Source organism: Mercenaria mercenaria, chromosome 17, assembly GCF_021730395.1.
Source record: "Mercenaria mercenaria strain notata chromosome 17, MADL_Memer_1, whole genome shotgun sequence".
Taxonomy (NCBI): domain Eukaryota; kingdom Metazoa; phylum Mollusca; class Bivalvia; order Venerida; family Veneridae; genus Mercenaria; species Mercenaria mercenaria.
The window spans coordinates 40,074,843-40,088,196 of NC_069377.1; the positions used below are offsets into that span (position 1 = coordinate 40,074,843).

Below are 13,354 nucleotides of genomic sequence, written 5' to 3' on the forward strand. Positions count from 1 at the left end.
ATAGATATCCAGTCAATATCATCTTTGAAAAAGGGCACTTATTTGATGTACGAAGGTTAATGTAAAACAAAATGTAATAACACAATAACTTTGACCTTAAAAGGTTTTGTAAGGTGTTCTGTTCGAACCATCGTCATTTTTATTTCTGAACCCCATATCTCGAAAGTCAAAATCGTGAAACTACGATGACGAAAAGTCGAAAACACGATGGTGAAAGTCAAAATTACGATGGCGAAAACTCGAAACTACGATCATCGGGTGAAAGTCGAAATTACGCAATATCATTTCGCGTTTTCGCCATCGTCGTTTCGTGTTTTCTTCATCGTGCTTTTGACTTTCATCATCGTTGTTTCAACTTTCATCATCGTAATTTCATGATTTCGTGGTATGGGGTTTAGTTAGTCGAAAGCACGATTATGAAAGTTACGCTGAGCACAGTTAACAAGTAGAATATAAAAGTCGTTCATTTTACCAGCTAACTAACACTTATCCAACTTCCGGTTATAAAATCCGAAGTAAATCACTTTTGAAAAAACATAAATTCATCATTAACAATTTTTACCAAACAAGAAAGATGATTGAACAATTATATAAGACTATCTGCAAACATCCCAAGCCGATTATGATTGTGTACTGTCAAAGAAACTTTTTATTTACTTTGGAAAACCCCAACAATTTCAAGAATTGTGACGTATTATTCATGACGTCATTTCAGCTTTGCTACACCTAAAAACCACAGGTGCTAGACACATAACCAAATATTTTACTTAATAGACCTATATATGTATATAATAGACTTATATACATATATAGGTCTATTAAGTACCGCCTCGGTAGCCTAGTGGTAGAGCGTCCGCTTTGAGTGCGGGAGGTCGTGGGTTCAATCCCCGGCCGCGTCATACCAAAGACGTAAAAAATGGTACTAGTAGCTTCCTCGCTTGGCGCTCAGCATTAAGAGGATAGTGCTAGGACTGGTCAGCCCGGTGTCAGTATAATGTGACTGGGTGGGGTGTCATGCCACGTGTCTACGGCGTGATATTCCAGTGAGGCAGCACTATAAAGTTGGGCATTGTGCTCACTGCTACAAGTAGACACTGTCGTTTATGACTGAAAAATTGTTGAAAAAGACGTTAAACCCGAACACACACACACACAGGTCTATTAAGTAAATATTTGGTTATGTGTCTAGCACCTATGCTAAAAACGGTAGCAACGCATTTTGGTAGTCGCCGAGATTTAATAGCAACAAAATGCGTTGTAGATCTACATATGTGTTAAGGGTCATAGAATGGAACGTATTTTGGTAGTTTTCTTTTTTAAATACTGTGCTCATTTTTACATTACGCACAAAAGAGAGGGATAAACGGAGGGAATGTCTTCTATAAAAATGGTAGGGGAGTTCGGAGTTCCCCTCCCGAGATATAGTTTTCGTATAAAAACAATCAAAATGTAGTTTCCTGGGCAGGTGAAAGGGGCCTCAAACGACGCTTCTTATGCAATAACATTGTGTTGTTTTATTTTTTTTTAAAATTAACAATCGTCCTGTCATTATTATGATGCTCTAACTCCATTTTGGTAATTTGTGGGAAATTGACTTTGAACATTTGGTCTCTTAGTTTCTGTGATAAAAATGAAAAAATATCTAGATTTTTTGGCTGGACATTGCTTTGGTAACAACTTCAGGTGCCCCATTTTCATGATTTCTACCGGTATCTCGATTTTTTGACAAATTAAGCTTTTCATTTGGAGATAGAACTTTTTCCAAATTCCTGCATTTCAAACGTTCAGTATTACATTGCTTTTGAATACAGAACATCTTAAGATAACAAATGATAGCTATGTTTGTTCAGTATTATGATGCAACAGGACTTAGCACTATGTAAGAGAGAAAACTATGTGGATAATGTTACAGTATTTTTCAAGAATTTTTGCAAAAGATTGTCACGTGATCTCCACTGAAATGCAATATTTCTTATTATACTGCTCTATCTCCACTATAATTTAACATTTCTTAGAATTACAATGGTCTATGTCCATATAGTAATGGACATAAGACATTGTAATACTAATTTCAACTTCAGTTCTAATAAACAAAGAAGGACTTCCATGCTATTATATCAAGTAGAATTGTCAGATCAATGAATGGAATAGAGCTGGAGATTGGACTTGAAATCCCGAATCCAACGGTATATCATACTCAATTTTCATAAAAATGGAGTTTGAGCAACGTATTTATAATGACAAGACGTAATGTAGAATCTAGGGTTAATCCACCGAGATTGTTTACAGCACGGAACTGTTGAATTCTGTAAAACGAAGTATAAAAGTAAGGATGACACGTGGGTCCTCATCTAGATATTTTCTAAAACATCCCACATAAACATAAATGGTGAATTCTGTGCGTGTTTTAGGGGTCTTAGATAAATATTTCCGGCAAAAGAGATTTTTTTCTCTTTAAAGGTAGGGGGCTTCGAGAGTCACCACAGATGTCTTTGACTGCTTCTTGGAACATGGTTTTCCAAATTGTTTTGTGTGATGTAAAATTTATCTATCCAGTCATGTTCATGTAAGTACTGAAATATTTTGTTTTAGCATTTCAGAAACACACACATTTTAGGGAAATATTTATGTGCTCACTAATAAAATAATTTCTGTTGTAAAACAGCACTAAACAAAAAACAACTGAATGGAAATATACAGCCATTTTAAGTAAGATTTTTAGATTTAAACTCATGGAATTTATAAAAAGCTGTCAAAAGAATGAACTACAATGTATGGTAGATATAAGAAATATAATAAAATTATGCCAACTTGAAGTTGATGGATATAAAATTGACAAACTTATTATCATTACGTAACATTTAGAAATATAGAATTTTGTCATATCGGTCATGAGGTCAATTCTACCTCATGACTTTTGGATATCAATAATTCGTTTAATTATCTCAGTCTATCAGTATTTTCTAAAATGGCATTTTGTTACTCAGAAGGTTTATAATTTGCTCCACCGTTGTTAGATATGTCTTGCTAATTTGAATAAAAAAAATAGCCAATATGTAAACATTTCCAGGTATTAGCAAACGTTTGCTCTTCATTTTCTGCCAAAGGGTAATAATAGTCTTGTTTCACTCTGATTTTTCAAACTTTCGCATCGTTATTGTGAAATCCAGTTTTTGTATTATTTTTCCAGTTGCCATTGATAACCCCCCCCCCCCCCAATTTACCTGATGTCACTGATGACGTAATTTTAAAAGGCAGATTTTAATGCATATATTCGGTTATTCAACTACTCTCCTCTGCTCCTATTTATGTAGGCAATATTCTACGATCTGCGGTTAAAACAAGTATTAAATACACAGCGGTAGCAACGCAAAGTACACTTAGGCAAAGTTTAAAAAACAGGTGGTCAAACATTGCACTAACTTCTTTCCAGCTGACATCGGATTTCATCATATTTGTTTTGGAGCACTGACTTCTAGCGGCACCCTTTTCATGCATTGCCGTTGTTTTTCTTGACTGTCGCAGCAGTCCATCATTCGCTCCCCTAAATATGTTTTATTGCGGTCATGTCTAAAACGTTTTGTAAGCATTTTCCACCTAGTGGTCACAGGCAATGACACGCCACGGTGGAAGAGCCACATGCTAAACACGGCGGCTACGGTGGTCAAGGCGCTGATAGTCAATACAGTTAACAAGTAAAAACTTAAAATGGGCATCGGGTTTGAGGTTTTAGGAAGTGTATCTCCTGTTACAGTTAGAAAAACTGCAATAGACAACAACACCGAAATGCTGAAAGAAATTCTTTCCCCACATTCCGTTGGCATGAGAAATGTTAAGGCATTTAAAAGCACTAAGCATATCATCGGTATTAACACGTTTACGATAACAAACTGGGGCTTCCGTTCCAACAGAAGTAAAACATCCAAGTTCACGGCACCATGAATGGTATATGATATATGAAAGTCTGAATATACCAAATTCCAAGCTCCATTTTCTGAAAACTGCATTAGATAAACTTTCTCATTCATCTTCGTTAAGAGCACTTCTGACCTCAAAGACGCCCATACCGTAAAGTTTAATGAGTGTCTGTCGAATGGGTAATATGTTATATCGACTGTACAAGAAGCTTCGAGAACTTCTCCTGGATAATAGCTCGCAGTGCCGTCATGTTTGAACCGAATTAGTTGCCAGGAGTCGCCAATTTTTTCAATTTTGTTCAAAGTGTTAACAAGTACCAAATTTGGTGTCCAAAACCAGCTGCTTTCGCGCACAATATTGGAAATGCCGCCATACTGTTCTGGGTTCCACGTCATGAATTCATCAACCCATTCTAGATACAAGAATGAATTGACCGAAATCGACTCTTTCACTTCATCAAATTCCTTAATTGACATCAGCCCAAGTCCAAATTTCACACCCACGTGCATTGACTGATTTTTAACTATCTTATGTTCCTGTCATAATCAGAAAATAACACTTTCAGAAGTGTCATTGTATCGTTAGCTGTGTAACAATATATCTTTGGCAAACCAGCTAAAAGAAATGCACAGGATAGAAAATAGAAGATAAATCTTGGATGTAAATTCATATTTTTCCTGATGAAATTCGGTTTCGACTGATTTCGGTGTATATCAATAATCGCCGAAGAATAATCCGAGATGTTGCGTAACAGAAAACAACTTCTCTAACACGTCGAATGTCAATAATCTTACTGTCCAGAAATGTCGTGAAACACCCATGTGATATGGAATATCACGTGAACCATCGGTGCGCCTATTCTTATTCCTGAAATAAAAAAATGAATTTATAAAAAACAAACTTAATCTATGCAACTTACATAAATGTTCCCTATATGAGTTCGTATACATTCATACATTTTTTGTTGAACGATAGCAAATTTTTGTGTTACAAATAATATTTATAATTGTTTTGATTTTATCAAAAGTGAATATTATCAATGTGGAATACTAAATTAAATAGGTGAACTACATTCAAAGAAAATACCGTTTGTGGTTTAACCAATTTTGCCTTTTATTTTATTTGAATAATAGAAAAATTAAAACATTAACCAGACATAATATATTTTGTGATGATATACAAAGGTGTATATCTTATATCATCTACTTAAATAAATATCAAATCGAACATAATTTATTCTTATCTTTGTTGATGTATTACGTGAAATTATCTGTTCTTTTTCACTGTCAAATTGTTAAATGCGTAATTTATGCTTTTCGGAGCGTTTCTTTATAATTGAGCCGCACCATGAGAAAACCAACATAGTGCATTTGCGACCAGCATGGATCCAGACCAGCCTGGTCAGGATCCATGCTGTTCGCTAACGGTTTCTCTAAATGCAATAGGCTTTAAAAGCGAACAGCATGGATCCTGACCAGACTGGGCGGATGCGCTAGCTGGTCTGGATCCGTGCTGGTCGCAAATGCAAGTTATGTTGGTTTTCTCAATGTGCGGCTCATACTGTTTTTCAGATTAGATGTTTGTTTATGTCAGGTGAACAGATATTATGCCAACATTTTATGTTAATTACTTGAAAATATGAACAACTGTACACAGTTTCTATGTTAACATAAAATTGATATGATATGTGTGTAACCAGGTCTGTGCATAAGTAAACACAGTATGGCCATGAACATGTAATACCACCAAGAACACTGGACGTTTTTTAATACAAATTTCTGCGACTAATGTAACATTTAGATGTGAAGATGTGATTGCACCTCTGTGTTTTTTTTATTATTATTATTGTTTGTTTTTTTTAGTATTTAAACAATGTAGGTATTTAAATAATGATTTCACATAACTAGGTGGAACGTAATTTTCAGCAATTATTTATTTTATTTCTTTTCAAATGGCATTCATTTTTAAAGTGGGGACAACTTTTTTAGCATATTTTAAGTATCCATTGTACAGGATAGTACGGCAGAACATGTAATGGTCAGGTATACAGATTGTTGTTAAGATGTTGCTCGTTTATTGATGATATACCTTTATCCTGCTGCCGGCAAGTGGTTCTGCCTTTGCGATCAGTGCACACCAAGATCAGCCTGCACATGGTCTGCTCTGTTCGCTATTCAGTCAGTAAATTTTCAGTTAAATCCCCTTCAAATAATAAATGGTACTGCCCAAATTGAAAGATGGACCAGTCCATTTTAGAAATTTAGCAGACTAAAGGTTAAAGCAATATTTAAACTAATAGTCAATTTGAATGAAACTGAAACGTTGTAAATGTGATTGAACTAAACATACGAGTCATATCTGACAGTAATGAACCACAACTAAAGTAAACAATGTATGAATAATTGGTAGCAATAGAATATTGATTAGACAAAATTTGAAGAAAACTAAGATCACAAAAATATGAATGAACCGAGAATTGTAACAATAATTTTAAGGAAAAAATGTGAAAATCATTGAAAGCAATTATTTATTACTAAACTAGAAATGCGAAGAAAATCCTGAAAGCAATCAAATATGTTTGAACACAAGTTATGGAAAACTGAAATAAATAAAATATAAGTAAATTAAATAGTTCTGAAAAACTGAATTTAAATCCTTAAAATTTGCTTAGAAAAATAAGAAACCACTTACTTCCAATTTTCTACAGGTAGTTTCTCTCTGGATTTTTTTTCACGTATGAAAAAATGTTGATCTCAAGTATATTTAACACTAAATAGTTCTAAATGTACTCCACTTTCCCTCAAAATATCTGCTTATTTACACGTGAGTTTGACGTTATAAGTAGAGTAAAGTCATAGAACTGCCACACAATATCTTATTAACAATTTCGTTTAGGTAATTACCAGATGACCCTTATAAATGCGGGTTTAATGTCCTGTTTGCTAATTGGGAGGTGTTCCGGTCATCTCAATCCACCTGCAGTCATATAACTAGAGTAAATTGGTTGACGGACATCAGGATACAAAATCTTATTAAGCCAGTAGAAAGCTTTATTACATTTACGGCAAAAAAGAAACACTAGGATATAAGAAATATGAGAAACATGTTAAAATGACTTAATGAGTTGCGCAGCATTCCTCTCATGTTTGTGTTGCGATCAAAGTTTGCTTGGAAATACATTATACAGTCTTTTACGATGTATCAGTCTAGTTCCGTGATTATTATTTGTTCGTTTTTAAGTTGCATACACAACTTTAGATGTTGAGACAACCTTCAATCTTCTTATTATGGGATCGGGGGAGACCCCAAGGTGCACTGGTCGCAAAGGCAGGATCACTTGCCGCTAGCAGGCTAAAGGTTAAATAGGTGGTGACTTTTAACTTTACAAAGGTCGCGAGAAAAGTCCCGGGATTACTTACAATGCGAGTTTTTCGTGTTGATTAAAGTACAATCAATAATTAAGACTTGGTCTTATTTCTATGTTAGTTATCTTCTTTCCTTCTAAAGCTGGTCTCGTCTCTGAGTCACGTGATATACGTTATAAATCGCACTGTTCAGTGTTAGCAAAATTACTGTCTAAATAAAAAAAAGAAACATGTTGTTACGGAAATGATGAACAAGACGTAGGACAAATGGAGCGCCGGAACTGTCTTAGCACTAGACTGGCATCAGTCGTTATAGTCATTAAATGTAAAGCACCTGGCCATAAAATCAACCCTCTCTGATACCACTTTCTGAAAAAAATTTACAATATCTCTTGTCTCTGTGTTGAGATGAGCCTAGAGAGAAAATGTTTTTCTGAGAAAATATCAGTGTCAGTATGAAGAAATTAATATTATTACAGATTATTTTATCTCAACAGACTTTGTAAGTCTATGTTAGCACATGTGTATAGCATTTCCGTAATGAAAACCGACATTTAAAATTGTATTTAAAAGATTTGAGATTATATTTAAAAAAACAAACAAACAAAAAAACCACATATATATTTACGGTATACTCCGACAGCAATCACCTGCAGGACAGCTAGGAGAAAAATCGAAAGTTGACTGCAATATGCATCTAAAAACCATATCAAGTACACACCACCCTATGAAAGAAAACAAAATACGTGTAAACTTAAATATACAAAATGTACAACATTTGGTCCAAACTAGTTAAATGTAATTATCTCAGATACAGTCATGTATACACTCCAACACTCCAGCAGAAACAATTACGCGAATTATGATATTACTCTTATAATACACAGTACGAACGCAAGTACAAAGACATGAAAACAGAAGAGATACTATTTAGAACGTAATGGAAGAACGCGCGGTAACTATTATAAAGTATTATTTAGAATATTGACGAGTTTTAACCTTTACCGTGCTAAGTTTCTAGATTGAAATCATTGAATTTGGGCAGTACCATTTATTATATGAAGGGGTGTTCACTGAAAATTTACTGACGGAATAGTGAACAGTGCAGACCATGATCAGACTGCACGGATGTGCGGAGGCCTACATTTGATTTGGTTGTGATCAGTCTCTACCACATTACAATAATCTTTAAGTAGCTTAAATAGATCAGTTTTAACAAAAATGAAAAAACAAAAACAAAAACAAAAAAAAAAACAACCATAAATAGCAACTTACGCATGTTGTTGTCGCAAGGTCTACACGCTTCCTTTTCCTGACAGATGGCCATTCATCAATAATTGCAGTAACAATACTTTCCAGTAAAAGTAACTGTAGCCAAGAAGAAATAAAAAAAATTAAAATAGATTAAAAGAAATGAAAATAGCGATTAACCTACTAAAGGCCATGTAGGCTTATTATCAATTATTTAGTGTTATTCGTTATCAACAAATTCAACAAAAGCTGATGAATGTCATGACAAGTGGCAGGTAGACTGGAAATACTATACACATATATGATTATGTAGTACATATTTGATTATTTACCTGTCTTAAGAAAAGCATTAGTAGACTGAACGTTCTGTGAAATTGTCATTATTTGCAATGTATCCGGTGAATGTCAATTTCACCTTTGTAATGTTTAGGTAAAATTACGGTTTTTAAAATTTAACGTATGCATTTTTCCCCTTTGTATGGATTTATATACAGAATAATATTATTGTTTTACTGTAGATGAAAACAATGAATATCTACGCCATATAACCGATGTGAATACTTCTTCAAACAATCTTGTATTTCTATATTTTAGATTAATATTACCACTATATCAAACGACATCAAGGCCAGCATTAAGAAATAGAAGATACTCCACATCGTTGATAACGGCATTGCTGAGAGAGTTTCGGGCACTTCTTTGAACATTATAAACATATCTAAAATATAGAAGCAACATAATATACCTTAAAAATCAAAGTCTCTTTTCGCTGGAAAAAAATATTTATAATGGAAAATCAAGTTGTTTTCTTGATTTCTGTTTAATTTTCATCGAATGGTATGAAATATATTTTTTCAAACCATGAGATGGAAATAAAAAAACAAAACAATATGTTTACTATAATAATGCACATTGGCTGAAAAAAATTGTCGTTGTTTACAGTATTTTAGAACTAGCGCCAACAAGAAAATATCGAGCAGTTGCTGAAATTCTCGTCTCACTGCTCGAGGTTGCCGGATTTAAATTTCCGAATACATGTTTACATGCTGCATGAAAAGTACTTTTGGCAGATTGCGGCCATGTTTATTTTAAAAGACAGAAAAATAGTTTATTTCGCTATTAAAAAGCTGTTTTTGGCTTTAAATGACAAGGAAGTCACTGCCGATAAATACTAAATTGTTAAAGAAAACCAGTGAATATTAAAACAAAACAAAAAAAATTCATTTGGAAAATAAAAACGATGAAAAACCGCATAATATCTCATCAATATTTCGTTAGAAAGTATATAAAAACATACATATAAATAGTTTTTCTTATATTTCGTATAATTCTGCAAAAGTACAAACAGAATGCTTCAGGTATTTCAAACATAATAATTTAGAAATTGGGATTTGTTATTTTAGAGACTGTTTTTTTTTTAATTTGAGCATAGAAGTGTGTCTTGTAATTCTTTACACTGGTCATAGCTTTTACAGATGCGGACGACGGTAGAGGATTCGTCACAGAAGCGGTGGATAAACTTGACCGGGTGTGTGTAATCGGTAAGTTTTCTGATGAGTTTTATCTTATTTTTTACGTTTAGCTGGAAACAACAAGTGAGCCAGGAGCCAGCATATGTACTCGTCCAGGCACTTGTTCAGTGCTATTCCTTGTCATTAATGTAAACACGTCTGTACAGTTTGTTGACGGACTGCCGTTTTCTGTAGTTTTTTAATTAAAAACATCGAATTTTGTAAAAACGACCCCTTATTACCTTTGCATTATAGATATGACACTATCAAACAACACAACCATTTCCTTGTAATCAGTGAATTGTCAATACAGGCGACCATATGGTGTGTGCGTGTGGTCAGATTTGTTTTCTTAGAGGCTAGGTTTCAAACCCGTGTTTACAGGCAGAAGAAAACTGCTAGCAACTCTCATGGAATCTCGTGCTGTGGTATTAAATGAAGTGGTCTGTTACTATTAATTTGTTAAATTACCTACCTATTTGTAATGCTCGCATCAAAGACTCAACTGATACGTCTCCCAACATCGCCAAGTGTCCGATAATAGAAGAAAACATAAGCAGAAATAACAGACTCGACCCCGCTATTGAGGTACAAATTACAACAGCGTCCCTGCAACAAACCAAGGATCTATTTACTATTGTATCATCCTTTGAATGTTGTGATATATTACTACTTCAATAAGAGCTGTATGTGGACAGCAACGCTCGACTATTCAACAGCCTTGTTACTTGAATGAATATAAAAGTCGAAAAAGGGGCACAATTTTGTAAAATTACAAGACAAGGTTATGGAACCTGTACAATGTGTATCAGCTCATGAAAATGGAAAAGAGTGTGAAGTTTCAATCCATTCCCATTAGTGGGTACTGAGATACTAGCTCACATACAAAAACTTAAAAAAAAACCTGCTAAGTCGAAGGCGCATAATTTTGTTAAAATACAAAGTAGAGCTATGAAACATGTACACTGCATATCAGATCATCACATTGAACAAGCGTATGGGGTTTCATTCCATTCCCATTAGTGGGTTCTGAGATACCAGCTTACATATAAAATCTTAAACAAAATTTCTTAGTCGAAAAAGGGGCATTATTTTGTAAAAAAGCAAACTATAGTTATGGAACCTGTGTAATGTAAGTCAGTTTATCACAGTAAATAAGTGTGTGAAGTTTCAATCCATTCCAACAAGTAGTTTCTGAGATACCAGCTTAGATTAAAAAACTTAACCAAATCGGGACGCCGACGCCAATAGCTCTACCTATTCTTTGAATAGTCGAGCTAAAAAGGCATGGCAGACGTATTGTGCACGTGCTCTATATATACAGGTACAAATGTTGAAAAAAAATATTTTAAAATAGCCCCGGCGAAAAATCTTTTACTTTGACAACCGTTCCTTTTTCTTTCATTGGAAGGTGGGATGGTAAAATGACTTAAGAAATATTTTCATTTATTTATGTTGCAAAGAATGTAAAGCATTGTATACACATGGTTTTTGTCCGAAACCCAAGGTTGAGTACGTTATTAACACTTATTATGCTGGACACGACTGAGTCTGCCTTTGCGACCAGTGTAGCTTCAGCCTGCACATTTGTGCAGTCTGATCATAATCTGTCCGACATTCATTCAATATCTTATTGGTAAGCACCCATTTTTACAGTTAACAGTACTGTCCAAATTGAAAGATGGACCAGTTCGTTATAGAATTTTAGCGGGGTAAGGGTTAACTAAAATGTAACACTTACCTGACAACGTTTTCATAGCGTCTGTCTCTATAGATTGCCAATGTGAGATGTACACCAAAACAAGGTTGGATAGTGTAAAACACTTCAGCAGACGCAGCAATCCATATCTAAGGGAAGAATGAAATTTTATTAAATTAACACCGTGTTTAACCAGTAGCACAAATTGTCGGCCATAACGGCAATTTTCTGGCAGAATATTATTGGGGAATTGATCCATCAGATTTCCTTCCTGATAAGTAGCTCATCAAACAAACATTACGAAACCAACCAGACCTATTGCAGACTGGTTCCAAGCACAGTTTCATTACAAACATCGATATGAATTAAATTGTGCATTATAATTACATTTTAATAAAAGTATTACTTTTACTAGGTAAGATTTTGCATATAACACAATAAATAATGAGCACAAAATGTATAGAATGTAAAAGGGAAGCATAAATTTTAAAAATCAATTCTTCCAAATCAGTTGTTAGGTTCTAGGGGATGTAAGCGCTGCATGGACTTGCCATAGTAACGCGAGAAAAAAAAACCAGTGGTCATAACTGTTTACAGTATGAGAAATGTTGCGGTTCGACAAGGTATGTCGACGCCTATTGACACATAGCCGAGGGCCGGCACGTTTCCGACGGGGATCTAGTGTTATGCAACGGACCTTTTAGCATCTCGGGTAAGTTTCTAACAGCATACATGAAAAAAGACATAGGGTGTTGGTTAAATTAGATGGATCGCCTTTGATGTTGGAAAGGTAATAAACTCTATATTAGATCCTTTGGAAGCATACTCGGTTTGACTGGTTCAATATTCAATATTATCCTACATTATGTCAGTGCAGGTGCGTTGCTATATATCCTAAATTATGTCAATACAACCGCATTGCCATATATCCTAACTTATGTCAGTGCAGCCGCATTGCCTATGTCAGTGCAGGTGCATCGCGATGCCAAAAACATAAATGCCGAAGCAGTGTGAATGAAGTACTGGAATGTGGGGGTAGGGTTGAGGGGTCTGACCATACTGAGAATTTTCTTAAAAGTAGTGCCATAAATGGGACTACTTCCTTTATTTTACTGGCTGAAGGAGTAAGAATATGACATGTTTATTTTTGTGCCTTCTCAAAATAAGAAGTAAAAAAATACTGACGGAAAGACGTTGATTGGAAAATTTTAATATATAAATTTTAACACTAAACTGAACAAAATATACTCAGCCATTTCCTATTTCTTTTTTGAGAGTGACTTCAAACCCAACATAATATAATCATTATAATGGAATAGTAGTATAGGGGTCTCTTTGGGGCCACGAGTGCGCATGCGCGGCAGCCATCTATTCGGCAAGCCATTGCACTTAGAAAAGACCTTTTTGTTGAGTTGTGACCCGATCATGTTCAGTGGACGATAATAAAGAAGCTGATGACGATCAAGAATCGGATGATGAAGAATGAACGTTGTAAGAAGGATTGGCGTGCTTTAACTTTCACCACGCCAAAATGGGTTCCATTGAAATATACGATTATAAACAAGAAAAATGGGTACCGTATAAACCGGACCCAGAAAAGTGGTATCAAC

General features: G+C 34.7%; 1 protein-coding gene across 2 annotated transcripts; it reads right to left on the reverse strand.

Annotated features, from left to right (window-relative positions):
• Positions 1 to 2,666: 2,666 nt before the first annotated feature.
• LOC123537190 (neuronal acetylcholine receptor subunit non-alpha-2-like) lies at positions 2,667 to 10,654 on the reverse strand. Of its 2 annotated transcripts, XM_053528000.1 has the most exons (5): positions 10,521 to 10,654; positions 9,140 to 9,252; positions 8,559 to 8,651; positions 7,338 to 8,008; positions 2,667 to 4,785 (listed from the first exon to the last, which is right to left on the reverse strand). In XM_053528000.1, exon 5 carries the CDS (start codon positions 4,425 to 4,427, stop codon positions 3,450 to 3,452), a length of 978 nt encoding a protein of 325 aa, XP_053383975.1. In that variant the 5' UTR covers positions 4,428 to 4,785; positions 7,338 to 8,008; positions 8,559 to 8,651; positions 9,140 to 9,252; positions 10,521 to 10,654; the 3' UTR covers positions 2,667 to 3,449. The 2 variants fall into 2 exon arrangements, with proteins under 2 accessions (XP_053383975.1, XP_053383976.1); XM_053528001.1 differs by lacking the exons at positions 8,559 to 8,651; positions 9,140 to 9,252; positions 10,521 to 10,654 and having other exon boundaries at positions 7,338 to 8,120.
• Positions 10,655 to 13,354: the final 2,700 nt, after the last annotated feature.

What these genes read in the sequence shown, in the direction of transcription:
- LOC123537190 (XM_053528000.1), bottom strand. Translation starts at nt 4,427, where the DNA reads ATGCACGTGGGTGTGAAATTTGGACTTGGGCTGATGTCAATTAAGGAA.